Source organism: Dendropsophus ebraccatus, chromosome 6, assembly GCF_027789765.1.
Source record: "Dendropsophus ebraccatus isolate aDenEbr1 chromosome 6, aDenEbr1.pat, whole genome shotgun sequence".
In the NCBI taxonomy this organism is placed as follows: Eukaryota; Metazoa; Chordata; class Amphibia; order Anura; family Hylidae; genus Dendropsophus; species Dendropsophus ebraccatus.
The window spans coordinates 66,111,045-66,131,735 of NC_091459.1; the positions used below are offsets into that span (position 1 = coordinate 66,111,045).

Genomic DNA, 20,691 nt, shown 5'->3' on the forward strand with positions numbered 1-20,691 from the left:
AATAAAAGACATCAACATTTGTTATAAACCAAGTATTTTTGCAGTATAAATTACAACATTTCAAATTTAAAAATAAATTCCAAAAGATTTAACTTGCTATTCATATATATGCTCAACAAAGGAAAATCCTTCATTATTTATTCTGAAGGGTAGTAAAGTAATTTGCTAAAGGGCACTTTAAAACTTGGAAACGGTCACTTACTATGTATACAAATAGCAGTGAGTCAATGTAAAGGTCCCTCAGACATTTCTGTGCGTCCACTGCCAGCCCAGCTTCGACATTGTTTAATTTATCTGGCCTCTTAACACATAATTTGGATAGACAGCCTTAATCAATGATATGGATAGATGCCAGTCCACTGCTGTATTTTCTGATTTGCAACTACAGATTTGTACAGTGATACAGTGCATCTTGTTAGTGTTTTTCTCTAGGTACCACCCAGGCGGACAGACATTTTTACTCTATTAGTACAGATTCCATATCTGTACAATTTGATTGCTGTTGAATAAAAAAAAAAAACTAGTAGACACATGTCATACCAGCAGAACCTGGAAAGAATAGTACAGACAGCAGCTTTCATACCTGAACAAGGTTTGCTTCATGGAGTTTCAATCATCTCTCTTCATTAGCTATAAATCCAATCTGCAATGGCAGCAGGTAGATGAGACATAACCTGAACCTTTATCCAGTAGTAGTTGTCCATTGGATTGTATCGTGTGTATGGATATTTAGAACTTAAAGCATCTGTTAATGCATTAATAACAGGATTCATGTGCTTCACACCGGAGCTGACAAAGGCTTTCATTCTGGCAACCTGATGAGCGAAATTGGCTTTACCATAATCGGCTCGAATAGCGTCTGAAGCTTGCTCCCACATGTCTTGTCCTCTTCTTTCTACTCCTTCTTTGGTAATTATGCCAGTAGCAGCTACGAAATTTCCAGGCTCAATAATACTGACTCTCACTCCCCACTTGTACATCTCTTGTCTTAGGCAGTCTGAAAATGCTTCTACTCCATATTTGGAAACACAGTAGCTAGATCGAGATGGACAACCCATTCTTCCAAACATGCTCGCCATGCATACTACGCGGCCTAAAAAGGGGGATAAAAAAATAAATACATTTAAAAATAAAAAAACCCACAATGGCTCACTAAAGTTTCTGCTTGACAAGGCAACCACACATGGAAAGACACTGGTCCACCATCGAGCAGCACCAATCGGCCAATTATTGTTCCTCGAAATAGAGACAATGATCATCCGATGAAACGACCATTGGCTAATCGTTTCTTTAAAGGTATTGTACTATCAGGCCTGGGCTGAAGCAGTGGAGGCGGCTGACCCACCCCCAGTGGAAAGAAACCCCCCGTCGCTCTATGACACTGCTCCATTAGAATGAGCTGTACCATCAGCCGCTGACCACGCACAGAATCAATAGTAGCAGGGACGCACGCTGGGAACCAAGCAGTACTAAAAGCCCATCTTTAGAAATGCACGTGTAAGGAATTTCAACAGCATCCAGAGTCCAGGAATTATTCAAGGCGTAATTGCATATCCAAATTCAGAAGCAATGTCTCAACCAAGTATGGTTTTATAAAATTGATTAGGACCATACTTGGTCGAAATATCACTGCTGTATTTGGATATTTGCGAACTCTGGATGCTGTTGGATTTCCTTATGGGCGCAAGACAACCACATAGTCAAAATAGTTTGTCAATTCATTAGACAAGAAGAGGCAGACAGAACATAGGCTGCATTTCCACGTTTCATATATACGGTCCACAGGCATCATAATTTACTTTACTGACTCAGCTGTAAGGAATTATGGTGCAGGGAGTTCTGACAGTTCAGTCCATGCCATAAAGTCTGCCTATGGACCATATATACAGATTGTAGGAAAGCAACCCAAGGAGAAATTTACTAAGTATATACAATTGCTGTATTTGGTTCATTGCTCAAAACTTTTTTTTTTTTTTTAAATGGGTAAAAACTAACAACAACGAGACAAGATTCCACAAACAGTCTCATCTGAAATTGCTCTTGCTTATAATGGTAATAATGTTTATTTGTATAGCACCAACAGATTCCACAGCGCTTGCTTAAGGCACATTTACAAGTGTGAATATGAATGCATGTATCTACATAAAGCCATGCCTACACAGCAATTTTGGTTGCAACCAAACGACTGCTATGTCGTACTGTGAGGAGCGTGTTGCATTGCAGTCAAGGTAAGGAAATGGGGCACTGTAACCCAAAAGTGGCAGTGACCAAGACAACCACTTAACTGTTGGGTTGCCACACGATCCACATCAGGTGTAATGCAGCGTAAGCACTGCAGTACGACACAGCCAAAAGCACTGTGTAGCTCATGGATGTAAGTTGTGGCCCACCATAGGTCTATTGACTTCAACTGACAGCATCATAGTTTACTATGATGCCTTTAGTACATGTCTCTTCACAAAGCCATATTACTCATGTGTGAATTTCAGGGGCACATTATTGCCCCCCTACCCCCCCATGTCAGGGTGACGCCCGCCCGACCCACTGGTGGAGCACCATATACTTACCCCTTCCCCGAAGTCCCAGTCCTGGACCCGCGATATCGCCATCGGAAGCCCTGCGCGCGCTCATCAGAGATGAGTCCGACGCCCATAGAGAATGACTGGAGCCGTCATTCTCTATGAACATCGGACTCATGTCTGATGAGTGTGCGCAGGGCTTCCGACTGTGATATTGCGGCGGCAGGCGCAGGTCCAGGACTGGGACTTTGGGGAAGGGGTAAGTATATGGTGCTCCACCAGGGTGTCGGGCGGGCGTCACCCGGCCCGGGGGAAGGTGACAGGTTTCCTTTAATACAAGTCACTAAGCAATCACTGAAAAGACCACGTAGGGAAGGGAGAGGGGGCAGTCAGATGGTTAACTTACCCTTTGGTCTCCTCCCCATCATCTGCTCATCAGCAGCTGCAGGAGGAACACTGCTTGGCTGATCTGAGAATGCCAAGCCAATCGTGCTGGGGTGGCTTTTTTGAAGATGCAAAGTGGGGCACATTTTGATCTCAGTGTGCCAGGATCTACTGAAGATCGAAGACATTGGGGCGAGTATAAATAGGGACATCAATGTGGCCCCCATGGGGTTAATTGAGGGTGCCATGCATTGTTCAGCCGGGCACACAAGGGATTAGGTATGGATTTCTGCTAACATGCTGCCTTACTGTAACATGCATAATACTTGTCACAATAATGGGTGTTCTGCTCCTGGCCCTTTAATTTTTCAAATATCGGTATTCTGTGCATAACGTCTGCTGAGATGTGCCTCTTCAAAAAAGCCGCATCAGCGGCTGCAGCAGGGATGCTGCTGCACCTGCTGATGAGAAGACGACAGGGAGAAGACCGGAGGGTGAGTTAACCATCCCCCCGGAATGGAGCACAGTCCATAAAACCCCATGTGTGCAAGGGAAATCATGAAATTCTATTGATTGCCAGCTGACATCTGGCCGCATGCATTTTTGAAAAAAAACAAAAACCGCCATGGCATTTTTATTGGCGTTTTTCTAAGAAAAGGAGGCAGTGTGAAGGCAGCCTAAAACTCTCCTGTGCAGACCCAACTGCTGACAGAAGTTAAGCTCATTGCAGGGCCTTTTACATAGGGTGATAATTTACATTGGTTGATAATCACACCTTATAAAGAAGCCTTTACTGTGTCGTATTGATGTAACCTATACCTTGGAAAAAGTTTTTGCTGGTGCTTTTACTTTTTATTTATCTACCATCCTACTCAGTGGTTTATCTATATAACCTCCCCTAGTTATCAGTGAATAACATTTGTATCTGATTAGATAAGACAGCATTTCGTACAACTGTGAGCACACATTGGGGAGTAGGAGGGTGGTTACTAAAATGTCTGTGCTAGTTTATGGCACATTTTTCTAAAAAAAAAAAAAAATTTTTGGCCTTCACTTTATAGGGTTGTACATTTATTATTCATTTGTAGTTGGTTTTTAAAGCTGCGTTTACATGGAACGATTATCATGCAAATTCGCACGATAACGATCGAATTGGAGCGATAATCGTTGCGTTTAACCTCTTAATGACGCATGACGGGTATACCCGTCATGCGGCTGTGAAGAGTAAACAGAGGGCTCCCGGCGTGAGCCCTATCTGCAGCGCGCGGTCCCCGGTTGCTAAGTGCAGCCAGGGACCGCGTGTATTAGCCGGCACGGCCGATCGCCACGGCCGGCTAATTAACTATTCAAATGCCGCTGTCAAAGCTGACAGCTGCATTTGAATAGCAGCTGTGCCCCCTCTCCCTGGTGTCCAGTGGGGGATCTCCCCCCCCCGCGATGCGATCGCGGAGGGGAGATCCGTTCTAATGAGCCGGCCGGGGCTCAGTGTCGGAATGACTCTGATCCCCGCTCGGCAATCTATTCAGATGGTCTGCAGCAGACCATTATAATATATTGAGCACCGATCTGATGGATCATTGCTCTATTATATACACAGGATTGATCTCAATGGGAGATCAGTTCTGTGTATATAGAAGTCCCCCAGGGGGCTTCATATTACTGTAAGGGAAAAGTTAAAAAAAGTGTTTTTATTAATAAAAAATCCCCTCCACTAATAAAAGTCTGAATCACCCCCCTTTTCCCATTTTACAAATAAAAATAAATAAACATGTTTTTTATCACCACGTGCGTTATTGCCCGAACTATTAATTAATCACATTCCTGATCTCGCACGGTAAACTGTGTAAGCGCAAAAAAAAACCAAAGTGCAAAATTGCGCATTTTTGGTCGCATCAAATCCAGAAAAAATTTAATATAAAGCGATCAAAAAGTCGCATATGCGCAATCAAGGTACCGATAGAAAGAACACATCATGGTGCAAAAAATGACACCTGACACAGCCCCATAGACCAAAGGATAAAAGCGCTATAAGCCTGGGAATAGAGCGATTTTAAGGAACGTATATTTGTTAACAATGGTTTTAATTTTTTACAGGCCATCAGATACAATAAAAGTTATACATGTTATATATCGTTTCAATCGTAATGACTTGAGGAACATATATAACAACTAAGTTTTTCCATAGGATACACGGCGTAAAAATGAAGCCCCCCAAAGAAAAATAATTGCGTTTTTTTTTCAATTTCACTGCGCATATAATTTTTTTCTGGTTTCGCAGCATATTTTATGGAAAAATTCAGCCTGTCATTGCGAAGTACAATTAGTGACGCAAAAAATAAGGGCTCATGTGGGTCTGTAGGTGTAAAATGCAAGTGCTATGGCCTTTTAAGCACATGGAGGAAAAAACGAAAACGCAAAAACGAAAGTTAGCACGGTCCTTAAAGGGTTAAAAACATCGAACGATCCTGCGACGAATGAGAAATCGTTCATTTTAATCTTACATGTTCTAAAATCGTCGTTCGCAAAAAATTTGCATATCGTTCCGTGTAAACAGTCGTTCACAGATTTTTCCTATGTGCGAGATAGGCTTAAGCGATCGCAAAACGATCGCAGAGCGAATTTCCGTATGATATATCGTACCGTCTAAACGCTGACCGTTGTGAAAAAAAAAAATTGTTACTCCGACATCGTTAATCGTACGATCGGCCCAATTATCGTTTCGTGTAAACGAACCTTAACATGCCATTAATTTTCTTGTTTTGTCCTAAAAAGGGCTTAGTTTAGGAGTCATGAATTTTAACATGCATTTATTAATTAAAACTTTACATAGCACAAAAACAATTTGGCACATTTGATACTGGCATAAGGAAAGGGCAAAAGAGTTTAGGCTAGAAAAGTGGGATGCAAATAATTATCCCCAAAGATGGAGCCTTATTTTACCAATTCCAGGAGTGGAACTGAGAAAAACAATTAACATTTGCACCTCTCTTTCTGTTTTAAACCCATTCTGTTTTTGGTTAAAAAACCTGACCACAATAATGCCAAAATTGAGGGGAATAAATAAAAACTCTCTGATTTGCTCATAAAAACCAATCGTTCCTCAGCTTTCATACGTTATTGAGCTCTAGTACAGACAAATTAGACAGTTTTGTTGCCCTTACTGTGTGTGCATAAAATTTACCACAGCATTTCCTATACAAGTGACTAAGGATATGATAACCACACTTGGTGTAGACACAAGGACATCTCTAAAAAGCTGAAGAAATTCCCTGGGAACTGGAAGTTTACTTCGTTTCACTAACACACGTAATATATTAGATTTTGAAAAAAAAAAACAGGGTAAAACAAACCCCCCAAAATTCCAATTTCTCACACACATACATATTATATATATATATATATATATATACAGGTAGTCCTCGACTTACGTCAGTGATCCGTTCTTACGCAGCGTTGTAAACCGAATTTCGATGTAAGTCGGATCATATGTTCATACAGTACTGTAATATAACAGTACTGTCCTGTAAACACTTAGCCTATCCTAACATAGTACCCTACATAATTATCAATATCCTCAGTCTAGAACTGCATAACTGAGTACTGTACCAGTATAGTATCGTACTGTATTCTTCTGCCGCTGCATGTATTCGAGTTACGTTGATACCTTGTAAGTCGGAATAAGGCATCGAATAAAGCGTTGTAACCACGAAACGATGTAACTCGAGACCGTTGTAACCCGAGGACCACCTGTATATACATATATATATATATCTATATCATAAAACTCAAAGTCTGTCTGTCTGTTCTTCTGTCTGTCTGTCTGTCTGTCCTCTATAGACTTCCAAACGCCTGAACCGTTTGACCCCAAATTTGGCACACAGATACATTGGGAGCCCGGGAAGGTTATTGCGAAGGTTCCGTCCCCGCCAGATGTACAGGAGGGGAGGGGGAGGGGAAAGAGAGGCGCCCCATAGAGATGAATGGGAAAATCTCCTCACTGCAAACACAGGTGATATAATTAGCTGCAGCAGACACGGCAGTTGGAGCCTTAGCAACCAATAGGATTACTGCTTTCATTGTCACAGGGAGCAATGGTTGCTAGGGAAGCTGCCTCACAACATCCACAGTAATAACTGGTAGACCCCCTACTCCATCTATACAGTACATGTATATACAGGACCCCCTACTCCATCCATACAGTACATGTATATACAGGGCCCCCTACTGCATCTATACAGGACCCCCTACTCCATCCATACAGTACATGTATATACAGCGCACAACAGGTATACCAAACTGTGACTGGGTAACACTGCCACACCAGACCTGACCAATACCGCCATACTGTGACTGGATAACACTGTCACACCAGACCTGAACAATACCGCCATACTGTGACTGGATAACACTGCCATACCAGACCTGACCAATACCGCCATACTGTGCTGGATAACACTGTCATACCAGACCTGACCAATACCGCCATACTGTGACTGGATAACACTGCCATACCAGACCTGATTATACACCAATTATACACTACAGGTATCCAGGACCCTCAAACTATAAACTACAGGTATACAAGACCTCCACCAACTATACAGTACAGGTATACAGGACCTTCACCAATTGTACACTGCAGGTATACAGGACCTCCCCCAACTATGCACTACAGATATGCGAGACCCCTAAAAACTATACATTGTGGGTATACAGAACCCCTACAACTATGCACTACAGGTATACACTAATTCCACTGATTAACTCAGATGAAACAATACCTTTAGCTTGGCCTCCTGGGCACCTTAGAACAAATCTAATTAACACACTGACACTTTATACCCAAGCAGCGCCGGGTACATTTTCTAGTATAATATATATATATATATATATATATATATATATATATATATATATACATATACACACACACACACACACACACATACATACATATACACAATATAAATATTATATATATATGAAAAATAGTGTGCATTTTAATTGTATGTGGGGAAATAAATATTTCATCCAAAGCAATCGATAAAAAAATCTGTTTCTGTTACAAGATATCTTTTATTGAAATAATCGGTAGTGCCCCCTGCTATTCCATGTTCTGTTGATTTCTGCATCATCCTGCTTATGGCCCCAAAAGTTCTTTTGCTCGCATTCTCACCAGGTAGACTAATGTTTATACTCATACTTTCTTTATGCACTTCTATTAGCCTATATCTAAAGAAAGAGAAAATGGAACTACACCTAAATTAAAAAAAAAATACAGCAGCTTCCTGGTCACATGATCACACTGGTACCCACCCAGAGAAAGGGAAAAAAACAGAACTGTTTACAGGTGAATAAAAACAAAGCAGCTGGTTTCACATGTATAGCGTTAGCATAGCGGTCTACACTTCTTACTAAAATCAGTAAAAAAAAAAATTTCTAATGGTCGATAAGTAATGTAATAGCTTGAAAATTAGTGAATCCTAAAGATTAAAGGACAACTCCCGCGGGACCCCAAAAAAAAAAAAAAAAAAAAAAAAAAAAAAAAAAACACAGACACACACAGACACCATACTCACCATCTCTCCGGTGACGATCGCCACTCGATTCGCCCGCCGTCCGCCTCTCCGTCGCCGCCGTCCGCCATCCAGCGATGTCTCCGACTTCCGGGTCCAGGGGATGGAAAAGGCTGCCAGTGCGCTTGCGCACCGGCAGCCTTTTCATTGGCTAGAGCGCATCACATGGCTTCCAGCAAGCTCAGCCAATCAGGGCTGAGCAAGCTGGAAGCCATGTGATGCGCTCCAGCCAATGAAAAGGCTGCTGGTGCGCATGTGCACCAGCAGCCTTTTCATCCCCATTCACTTTGCATACAGACGCCGAGGAGGAAGAAGACCCGGACCGCCCCTCGGCTCTGACGTCGTCGTCACCAGATGCCGCCCCGGAGAAGAGGACCGTGACGATCGTAATAGGTAATGTATACATTCTTTAACTTCCGGGGTGGGGGGTCGGGGGTCCGAAAGTGGGGGAAGGGGGCCAGGCCGGGTATTTAACCACATTACAAAGTTATATAACTTTGTAATGTGTGTTAAATGAGCAAAAAAAAAATTTTTGTGGGAGTTGTCCTTTAATAGCCTGTGTCAATTAGCTTTCTGTTTAAACCTTACTGTGACTACAGAAAATCCTGGGAATTGCAATCTGTACCTTTACTACAGTCATAAAATTTATAAGTCTTGGGTATCTTTTACCAGTTATTAACCAAATATTGGTTATTTGGTACCTGGTGGTACATCCTCTTTAATATCATTATATATTAATATAATATCAGAATATTAATTGTCTGCTAGGCTTTTAGAGTAATTTGAGCTTGAACTTACCTGTTGACTGTTAGTGTGCACATTTAAAGGAGAAGTCCGGCGAAAGTATTTTATTAAAGTATTGTAATGCCAATATTAAAAGTATTGTAATGCCAATGTAATAAAACAATTGCTAAGTACGGCTGGGTTCACACTATGTTTCTGCAATCTATTTCTTTCATTTGTTTTTGCAAAAAATGGATGAAAAAAACCAATGCATTTGTGTGCCATTATAAAAAAAAACAAAAAACACACATCAAAATGTATCCTAGACTAGAGCATGCTGGAGTTGCATTATCTCTAGTCTTCAGCTTATCACGGTAGATAGGATTTACTTAATTAAAAAGGAGTTATCCAAGATTAGAAAAACAAATACTTTCTCCAAAAAGATAAATAAAGACACCAGTATAATCATCTGTTACTGATTAATAGTTGGAGGCCAGGAGCAGCAGTCATGGGATCTTACTAGCTGCCAGAATGTGGAGAAGAGCTTGTAGTCTTTATTCATCAAAGCATGCACAATCTCAGCCTCAAACAGGACACTCCTAAAGGGAATGTGTCACCAATTGTGACAGCTAAAACATGTTAATTTTTTACTGATTGTTTAACTTTGCCAGCAAATATGTCACCTGGCCAATAGTATATTATCATTGATGATTCCACAGCTTCATCATTGAATGAATTTAAGAGAAAATGGATTGGGTATGTTAGGGCCCTTTTACACAGAAAGATTAAATCTGACAGGTTATCTGCCAAAGATTTGAAGCCAAAACCAGGAACAGACTATAAACAGAGACCAGGTCATAAAGGAAAGCCTGAGATTTCCCCTCTTTAAATCCAGTCCTGGCTTTGGCTTCAAATCTTTGGCAGATAATCTGTGTAAAAGGGCCCTCAAGATACAATCGCCCAATTCTAATCCCCCCCCATCCATGTCTATTGATAGCAGGAGCATGGCTTAAAAATAAGCCTTTAAAGTGAATGTACCATCAGGCCTGGGCTGAAGCACTGGAGGTGGGTCGACCCACCCCAGTGGGAGGAAATCCCTGCCCTGTTATGAGACTGCTCCATTGATTCTAATAAAGCAGTGTCATAGAGGGGTGGGGGTTTCTGCCTACTGAGGGTGGGACGGCCCACCTCTAGTGCTTCAGCCCAGCCCTGATGGTACATTCCCTTTAACCTCTTAAGGACCCATGCCATAAGGGTACATAATGGAATCCTGTCACTTAAGGACTCATGTTGTACCAGTAAGTGATGATGTCTGGCAGTGCTTTGAAGTGAGCTCTGAGCTGAGCCCCTTTTCAAAGCATGTGGGGATCGGCTGCTATATGCAGCCAGGTCCTCACTGTTAATGATGGGCCGCCGCCCGCTATTAACCCCTGCAGTTCGCGATTGCGGCACTTACATCAGTGGAAGGAACTGTGCTGCTGTCACTGACCAATCGGGAGCCCCGCAGCGTGACTGCGGGGGTTTCAATCGTTGTTTCTGACTGCCCTCCCGGCAGTCAGATTGGCGATCACTGTATAGAGTCTGCACAGGCAGGCTCTATGCAATGATCGCAGATTACAATGATCAATTGTATGCTATTGCATAGCAATGATCAGTGTAAGAAATCCAAAGTAAAAATGTTAAAGTCCCCTAAGGGGGACATAAAAAGTGTTAAAAAATAAAAAAACAAAAAAAACAAAAAAACAGAACACCATAGCCACTCCTCCAATAAAAGTTTAAATCACCCCCCTTTCCCATTTTATAAATAAAACAGATAAACATATAATATACTGTAGCGTGCGTAATCGTCCGATATAATAAAATAAATCAATATTGTTCCCGCCCGGTGAACAGTGTAAACAAAAAGCGGTAAAAAAAAATGCCAGGATTGATAATTTTTAATACATTTTATTTAAAATTAAATGAAAAAAAATTGATCAATACATCTCATCTACACAAATATGGTATTAATAAAAACTAGAGATCATGGCGCAAAAAATAACACCCCATACAGCCGCGTACATGGAAAAATAGAAACGCTAGAAGAGTAAAATAAAAGGGCCATTGTTTATACACCTATTTGAAAAAAAGAAGTCTTACTGTTAAATTACACAAAATGCACTTTTTTTTAATACATTGGTGGTCAATAAATTGTATAATTCTCTATACCCCTCTTCTGCTTCTGGTAAAATTGACATTTACATTACACAGTGGTTCTGGCCTAGACTATCAGATTACAGGTGGTTTCCCATACATATAACATGGCTCAAAACAAATCTGTTATAGTGATCCCAGCATTACCTCTGGTTACTTCTGTGGGTTAACTTACCTTTGCTTTGACGTATTAATGGTAAGAATGCTTTTGTTACTCTTATTGTTCCCCACAAGTTTACTTCTGCTATTTGTTTATATGTGTCAATGCTTGTGAATTCTACTTCTCCAAATGTAGACATACCAGCATTATTCACCAAACCCCACAATCCTGGAAAGGTAATAATGAAATATAAAGACAAGCATGAACTATGTGGTCAAGTTTTCATAAAAGATACAGAAGGTGGTACACCAGATTTCTAGTACTTTTTGGTTTACACTTAGGCGATGTTCACACAAAGTAATGAATTTGGGAAACTAAGGCCATAGTGGTCATTAAAAACAACGGCTGTAGGTTGAAATCATTAAGTTCTATTGATTTCAATAGGACAATGGCTGTTGTGCACACAGTGCATTAACAGCGGCCGTTGTTTACTGTGGCTCTACAAAATAATGAACATGTCTATTTTGTATGGCCGCACTTTGCGAACAATGGCCTTGAAAAATAAACCGTTCACATGTGAATGAAAGTTAATGGTTAATTGATTTTCATTATACCCATACGGTCTGCAGACTTCTATGGGTGGAAAACATTCCTACAGCCAATAATGCAATATCGGTCAGAGGAACGCATAATACAGCAGCCATTGTTTGACACGGAAACCAATGGCTGTGTCAAACAACGAGCGTTGTATAGCCTTGTGTGAAGATAGCCTTCTACTCTAATTCCTTCATTACTCATTTCTGTCTGCATTTGTACAAAGAGACCTGTTTTGGGACTGGGAGCAGGATATCAGCGCATTGGAAAGTTCCATGATGTGCATGTACAGAGTAGCCAGACATGTGAACCATGCTCTCACCTACCTTATTATTACCAAGGTATGAGGTGCTACAACCACTTTAATGAATACTTAAACTCATCTGAAAAAAACATCATTGTGAGTGATCTTACTGTAATCACTACAATGTGTTTGTGTTGAGGATTTTGAATGTACCTTTCTCAGGGTCTTCTAAATTTTTCTTAACAAATTCAACAGCTTGTGTAACGTCTTCCTCACTGCAGACATTCAGCTGAAGCACTTTCATACGATTACAATGAAAACTTTCCAGCTCCTGAGCACCTTCACCATTTTTGTCCTGGAAACGCATGTTGAAAAGATCATCATACCAATCATGTCGCCATGCCATGCTCATAGAATTACTGTAGTGTAATGTGATACCGTGCAGACTTATGGTAAGGAATCCGCAATGTACGACTAACGCCCCTATTACACAGGACGATTACTGGAAGAAATAGAGCGCCAACCTGTCAGGTCAGCATGCTATTACACATGTGCTTCAAACTCCTCCAACTGCTGTGACTCAATATACAGAAAGGGGTCCAGAATCTACCGTCGGAAAGAATCATATCTCAGGTGACTCCCAAAGATAATGAATAAAGTGATTGTGTGTCTGCTGCACATTCTGCCAGAAGATTTAGGATGCTAGTTGTAAGTCTGTAAGCCGTTAGACCCTCCCCCAGCAATTAGGCACTTGTTACTTATCTTGTATACAGGGAATAAGCTGTAATGGTGGGACAACCCCTTTAAGGGAAGGAAAACCTGTAAGCTGTCTTCCAAAACATAGGGCAAAACTATTCACATTATGTGTCTAATAAATGGCAGATCAGCTATTATACACACAAATAGAGCTTCAGCTACAACCTTTTAATACACAGCTTTATAGACTCCGGGCATTACCATACAGGCTCCACACATACATGTCATGCGCATGAGGGAAAAGTGATAACTACCTATTATCATGAGGCCTCTGGAAAGATTGGGGGGGGGGGGGGGGGGGAGTGAATATGTCATGACAGGGTACATCTGTGGATGGTTTCATTGCCATATTTTTAGTAACTCATAAGCCAACTCTTCTAAGTTCCCCCATAGTATAAACTACATTTCAAGACATTTACTTTTTCTATTTTTCTAAAAGGCAGACTAGCAGTTTTACAAAGACTTATTATCTTGGGCTGCTCACAGGGACTGCTCTAAATAACTGGACTCATGACAAAATCTAGAACTTATCCACCACTCACCTTTAATAAACAACCTGCAAATACTGTAAACCCTAGTTTGTGTAAATGTTTTGCCAAGGCCAGTCCAAAGCCGGAGTCACAGCCTGTGATCAGCACTGCCTTGCCTTCAGCCTAGGAGATACAAAGTGAAAATGTCATCAGCAATTAACTTTATATGATTACATATGACACACTGTATAGAACTCAAACTACATTTACCTAAGTAAACTACACTATCCTGTCCTGACAAAGATATTTTATTGCAAATAGGATTAGCATGGCAGGTTTATGTTTGTTATGATGTTTTTTTTTTAAACTACATGCTTTATCTTTCCATACTATACTGTGGGTTTAGAGAAATGTAATATGAACAGGCTTATATGTAAAAACAACAGTGTAAACCTAGCCTAAAAAAGTATACTTTGGTAATAATTGTCACAGCTTAGCAGACATCTGGTTACACACTGCTCTGCATTAGGTTGTTATAAAATGACTAGGAGTCACTTATCTGTCCGAACTTTAATCTGTAGCTTCAACGCCGACTTATGTAGCAGTAATGGGGATGAATTAGAGATTTCTGAATGTATAGAACTATCAGGGATAACAGTTCCCCCCACAGGCTGCTCATAGAACTATCAGTGATAACAGTCTCCCCCCCCCCCCCTTCCACAGGCTGCTCATAGAACTATCAGGGATGACAGTCTCCCCCCCCCCCCCCCCACAGGGTGCTCATAGAACTATCAGGGATAACAGCCCCCCCCCCACAGGCTGCTCATAGAACTATCAGGGATGACAGTCTCACCCCCCCCCCCCCACAGGCTGCTCATAGAACTATCAGGGATGACAGTCCCCCCCACAGGCTGCTCATAGAACTATCAGTGATAACAGTCTCCCCCCCCCCCCCGTCCACAGGCTGCTCATAGAACTATCAGGGATGACAGTCTCCCCCCCCCCCCACAGGGTGCTCATAGAACTACCAGGGATAACAGCCCCCCCACACAGGCTGCTCATAGAACTATCAGGGATGACAGTCTCCCCCCCCCCCCACAGGGTGCTCATAGAACTATCAGGGATGACAGTCTCCCCCAACCCCCCCCCCCACAGGGTGCTCATAGAACTATCAAGGATAACAGTCTTCCCCCCCCCCCCCACAGGGTGCTCATAGAACTATCAGGGATGACAGTCTCCCCCCCCCCCCCACAGGGTGCTCATAGAACTATCAGGGATGACAGTCTCCCCCCCCCCCCCACAGGGTGCTCGTAGAACTATCAGGGATAACAGCCCCCCCCCCCCCCCCACAGGCTGCTCATAGAACTATCAGGGATGACAGTCTCCCCCCCCCCCACAGGGTGCTCATAGAACTATCAGGGATGACAGTCTCCCCCCCCCCCCCCCCACAGGGTGCTCATAGAACTATCAGTGATAACAGCCCCCCCCCCTTCCACAGGCTGCTCATAGAACTATCAGGGATGACAGATTCCCCCCCCCACAGGGTGCTCATAGAACTATCAGGGATGACAGTCTCCTCCCCCCCCCCCACAGGCTGCTCATAGAACTATCAGGGATGACAGTCTCCCCCCCACAGGGTGTTCATAGAACTATCAGGGATGACAGTCTCCCCCCCCCCCCCACAGGGTGCTCATAGAACTATCAGGGATGACAGTCTCCCCCCCCCCCCACAGGGTGCTCATAGAACTATCAGGGATGACAGTCTCCCCCCCCCCCCCACAGGGTGCTCATAGAACTATCAGGGATGACAGTCCCCCCCCCCCCCCCACAGGGTGCTCATAGAACTATCAGGGATGACAGTCCCCCCCCCCCCCCACAGGGTGCTCATAGAACTATCAGGGATGACAGTCTCCCCCCCCCCCCACAGGGTGCTCATAGAACTATCAGGGATGACAGTCTCCCCCCCCCCCACAGGGTGCTCATAGAACTATCAGGGATAACAGTCCCCCCCCCCACAGGCTGCTCATAGAACTATCAGGGACAACAGTCCCCCCCCCCCACACACACACACACAGGGTGCTCATAGAACTATCAGGGATAACAGTTCTATGAGCAGCCTGTGGGGGGAACTGTTATCCCTAATAGTTCTATGAGTACCCTGTGGGGGGGGGGGGGGGGGGCTGTCATCCCTGATAGTTCCACCCACAGGCTGCTCATGGAACTATCAGGGATAACAGTCGTCTCCCCCCCCCCCCCTTCCACAGGCTGCTCATGGAACTATCAGGGATAACAGTCGTCTCCCCCCCCCCTTCCACAGGCTGCTCATAGAACTATCAGGGATAACAGTCCCCCCCCCCCCCCCAGGCTGCTCATAGAACTGTCAGGGATAACAGTCCCCTCCACAGGCTGCTCATAGAACTATCAATGATAACAGTTCCCCCCCCCCCCCGACCCCCTACAGGCTGCTCATAGAACTATCAGGAATGACAGTCTCCCCCCCCACAGGCTGCTCATAGAACTATCAGGGATAACAGTCCCCCCTGCAGGCTGCTCATAGAACTATCAGGGATGACAGTCTCCCCCCCCCCCCCGCCCACACAGGCTGCTCATAGAACTATCAGGGATAACAGTCCCCCCCCCCCCCCCCACAGGGTGCTCATAGAACTATCAGGGATAACAGCCCCCCCCCCCCCCCCCACAGGGTGCTCGTAGAACTATCAGGGATAACAGCCCCCCCCCCACAGGGTGCTCATAGAACTATCAGGGATAACAGTCCCCCCCCCCCACACACACACAGGGTGCTCATAGAACTATCAGTGATAACATTCCCCACCCCCCCACAGGCTGCTCATAGAACTATCATCAGGGATAACAGTCCCCCCCCAGAGGCTGCTCATAGAACTATCGGGGGTAATAGTCCCCCCCACCCCTCACAGGGAGCTCATAGAACTATCAGGAGCAACAGTCCCCCTCCCCCCCCCCAAAAGGGTGCTCATAGAACTATCAGGGATAACAGTCCCCCCCCCCCCACAGGCTGCTCATAGAACTATCAGGGATAACAGTCCCCCCCCACAGGGTGCCCATAGAACTATCGGGGGTAACAGTCTCCCCCCCCCCCCACACAGGGTGCTCATAGAACTATCAGGGATGACAGTCCCCCCCCCACAGGGTGCTCATAGAACTATCCGGGATAACAGTCCCCCCCCCCCCACACACACACAGGGTGCTCATAGAACTATCAGGGATAACAGTCCCCCCCCACAGGCTGCTAATAGAACCATCAGGGATAACAGTCCCCCCAACAGGCTGATCATAGAACTATCAGGGGTAACAGTCCCCCCCCCACAGGGTGCTCATAGAACTATCAGGGATGACAGTCCCCCCAACAGGCTGATCATAGAACTATCAGGGGTAACAGTCCCCCCCCCCCCCAAAGGCCCCCCTCCCAGGCTGCTCATAGAACTATCAGGGATAACAGTCCCCCCCCCCCAACAGGGTGCTCATAGAACTATTGGGGGTAACAGTCCTGCTTACTGTAAATGATGTCATTGTTTCTGGAATATGGGGCAGACTTCTCTAATATTTCATGTAAGTGCAGCAAAGCAGTGACGTATATATGGGGCTATACTGCCCTGCACTCCCTATGGAACCAGATGTCCCATGAGGAAATAGTAGTGACAGCATTAAACATAAACATATAAAGTACAAGTAATATTACAACATCAGATCGGCCTCAAATCAAACGACTCAAAAGTGATGAGGAAACAATGAGGAGTATCCCATAAGCCCCAGTATACAGCAGCCAGAATGCTATTACTCACTGGTACAGTGCCCCTGGGTAAGGATGGCATGGCCACAAGCAGCATCAACGCAAAGTACAGCAGCACAATAGCATGTGAAGCATTATCGCAGGGGAAGCCCAGAAATGTGAACAGCAACTTGAGAGCCTGTGGCAGCAGGAAGCCCAGCGCCAGCGTGAGTCCCAGCGAGAGAAGCACCAGCAGGGCAGTCCTCAGGCTGACAGCAGGCAGCGCCATCTTCCTCCCACAGCCGGGCAGGGGCCGCTGTCTGCGCTTCTAATACTGATAGGAGGAGCCGGGGAGCAGGCCGATCACTTCCGAGGGACACAGCCGCCCTTCCTCCGCCCCTCCTCCGCCTCCTCCCTACTCACCCGCCCCTCCTCCGCCTCCTCCCCCGCCCCTCCTCCGCCTCCTCCCTACTCACCCGCCCCTCCTCCGCCTCCTCCCTACTCACCCGCCCCTCCTCCGCCTCCTCCCCTACTCACCCGCCCCTCCTCCGCCTCCTCACCCGCCCCTCCTCCGCCTCCTCCAAAGCCCCTCCCCTCCTCCGCCTCCTCCCTACTCACCCGCCCCTCCTCCGCCTCCTCCCTACTCACCCCCCCTCCTCCTCCTCCTCCCCTACTCACCCGCCCCTTCTCCGCCTCCTCCATACTCACCCGCCCCTCCTCCTCCTCCTTCCCTACTCACCCGCCCCTCCTCCGCCTCCTCCCCTACTCACCCGCCCCTCCTCCTCCTCCTCCCCTACTCACCCGCCCCTCCTCCGCCTCCTCCCTACTCACCCGCCCCTCCTCCTCCTCCTTCCCTACTCACCCGCCGCTGTGCAAGTCAAGGGCAGGTGCACGCTGCAGCCTGGACCCCGTCAGGTTTGTATGCAGATCTTTGTGTACGTGCTGCTATATACATTGTTACATAGGTACATGGCTATGCAGGTTTATAGTCGCCCTACCTGTATGCACAATACATGATGTATTATGTACACTCATTATATGGTGCATACATATAGTACAGCTCCATATAATGTAGCTCTCCTTCTGCACATGGCCCCTCTCCCTGGTCTTTCCATATAGTGTAATACATTATCTATGCGATGGGGTGTGTGCAGCCCTAGATAGGAAAGGCTCAGCTGCTCACTGCTTTCTATGGGGAGCAGATCATTTTAGCTCTTTAATATGGATTAGGTAGGGCTCCCATATGTTACAACAATAAATTTTCATTTATCCTCATTGAATTGGCCTGGATGATACCATCAGGAGGCTTTTTCTACGTTAGGGGCAGATGTTACGGACAGGGGAGGTAAGTAATGGACTTGTTACCTGCCCGGCCTGATGTGTAAAAAAAGACCATTAAGGCAATGTTCTTGCCCAGTAAAAAATATAAAAAATACAGTTGTGATTTTAAGCAAATATAAAACAGCGTGTCAACAGATGGAAACAGATCACTATGTTGCCAAAGCATGTTCATTAATTGGACGGTTACAATCAATTACGTTATTCTATACAGAGTGTGCACAGCTGTATTATAGTCTCAAAGTTATTTTATTTTATTACTAATTTTAGTGGTTTTTCTTTTAATTTACAGTATGTGTGTAAATAGCCCCAAAGTGTTCTTGTCATTATAAATAAAAACTTTTGACATGTTACAGAGAAATGTAAAAAGTTTTGATAAGCCTGGATCTAGATATGGCAGGAGAAGCACAAGGTTATAATCAAGATCCTGTTTTTTTTTAATTTTTTTTATAGTGTTCATAGAAGCAATAGTCCTCAAATAGGGCTTTTGAAATACTAAAGCCCTTTAGCTGAATGTGGTCTTTTTAATAGGCTGCTGACATATATCATAGATGGAGTGGCTAAATGCAGTGGGAACGCAGTATAACTGATACTGTGATGGATACCATACATTTGTATACATCAGTTATAGCTTATTATTGCATCCTCTCAGCAGATACATCACACTCATGATGTATAAGTGATATATGACATACTATAGCATCCGTCACCCATCAGCTACCTTTATTCACAGGATCCTGTTATTAGGAATAGTGTAGTCTGGGAAGGTTATTCAAAGGTCAAGTTGCTGATGAACTCACTGTGATTAACCCTATCAGCATTACAAAGAAGCTACAATGTTGCAGATATAGCCAGTCAGAGACTTGTTTACATCAGCTGTCTCAGAAGGGAGGGGGGCACAGAGAGAGGCTCACACACAGATTTTTGTGTTTTCAGCACAAAACACCAGCTGAGAACTGGGGGAAGGATAATAAGAAGTAGTGAATGAACTTTTAGTCTCACCATGGGCAGCAGCATATCAAAAGTTATGTTTCAGTGGAATAACCCTTTAGGGTATATTCACATGAACGGGCTCGCAGCGAGATTCTCGCTGCGAGCCCGGCAGGTCCTGGCAGTTCCCATACACTACATACTTGCTGCGGTCTAAACGACCGCAGCGAGTATGTAATTCTGCCGCCCTTAACCCCTTCTGCTCCCTCCCGGCTCCCCCGCTGTAAGCATACTTTACCTGTCCTTGCTGCACGGGTCCGGCGTCCTGCTCTCCCGTCCGGCCAATCAGTGTGTTGCCTAGCTGCAGCCACTGATTGGCCGGACGGGAGAGCAGGACGCCGGACCCATGCAGCAAGGACAGGTAAAGTATGCTTACAGCGGGGGAGCAGAAGGGCTTAAGGGCGGCAAAATTACATACTCGCTGCGGTCGTTTAGACCGCAGCAAGTATGTAGTGTATGGGAACTGCCAGGACCTGCCGGGCTCAGAGCGAGAATCTCGCTGCGAGACCCGTTCGTGTGAATATACCCTTAAACTGTGTTGTCTTGCCTGAAATAGTTTTTTACTATATATGTTACAGGCCGGACAACACCTTTAAAGCTGGTTATACACATTAGATAAATTATATGAATGTCCGACTATCACTGTGCCAGACTAAACTGGCAGATCCCAACAACAGAGTGAACCACAAAAAAATCCAACCTCAAAGATCACATTTTTGGCAGACAATAATTTGCAGTCTTTATAAATTGTAGCCAACATGTATCTTTTGTAAATAGCCTTTTTTGGGTACGTTCACACATACCATATCTGCAGTGGACTTCACAATGCGGATCCATTGTTATTCAACCCTATTGACATTACATACTCGAAGCGGAATTGACATCCCGCTGCGAGTATGTTAATTAACCCCCCAGCGGCAGGAGCGGAGCGGCACCCATCCTCCTGCACAGAGCACTGTTAGATTGTGCAGGCTCCCCTCCGCTGTGCTGCTGCTGTCGGGCACAGCTCTCTCCTTATGGCTCCCGAGCCGTAATGAACATACTCGCAGCAGGATG

The 20,691-nt window shown here is 44.7% G+C and overlaps 2 protein-coding genes across 4 annotated transcripts in view; one reads left to right on the forward strand and one right to left on the reverse strand.

The window, feature by feature from the left end:
* On the reverse strand, positions 1 to 17,661 carry LOC138795680 (D-beta-hydroxybutyrate dehydrogenase, mitochondrial-like). 3 transcript variants are annotated; one of them, XM_069975076.1, is made up of 5 exons: positions 17,381 to 17,661; positions 13,632 to 13,742; positions 12,547 to 12,688; positions 11,571 to 11,723; positions 1 to 1,093 (listed from the first exon to the last, which is right to left on the reverse strand). In XM_069975076.1, the coding sequence occupies exons 1-5, from the start codon at positions 17,594 to 17,596 to the stop codon at positions 627 to 629; spliced, it is 1,089 nt and encodes a 362-aa protein (XP_069831177.1). In that variant the 5' UTR covers positions 17,597 to 17,661; the 3' UTR covers positions 1 to 626. The 3 variants fall into 3 exon arrangements, with proteins under 3 accessions (XP_069831177.1, XP_069831178.1, XP_069831180.1); XM_069975077.1 differs by having other exon boundaries at positions 17,558 to 17,648; XM_069975079.1 differs by lacking the exon at positions 17,381 to 17,661 and adding an exon at positions 17,094 to 17,331.
* Positions 17,662 to 18,199: 538 nt separating this feature from the next.
* Positions 18,200 to 20,691, forward strand: part of BDH1 (3-hydroxybutyrate dehydrogenase 1) — a 34,175-nt gene continuing 31,683 nt past the window's right edge. Inside the window, exon 1 of the mRNA XM_069975080.1 lies at positions 18,200 to 18,242. Coding sequence (XP_069831181.1) covers positions 18,229 to 18,242 — 14 coding nt within the window. The 5' untranslated portion in view covers positions 18,200 to 18,228. The remainder of the gene's footprint in view (positions 18,243 to 20,691) is intronic.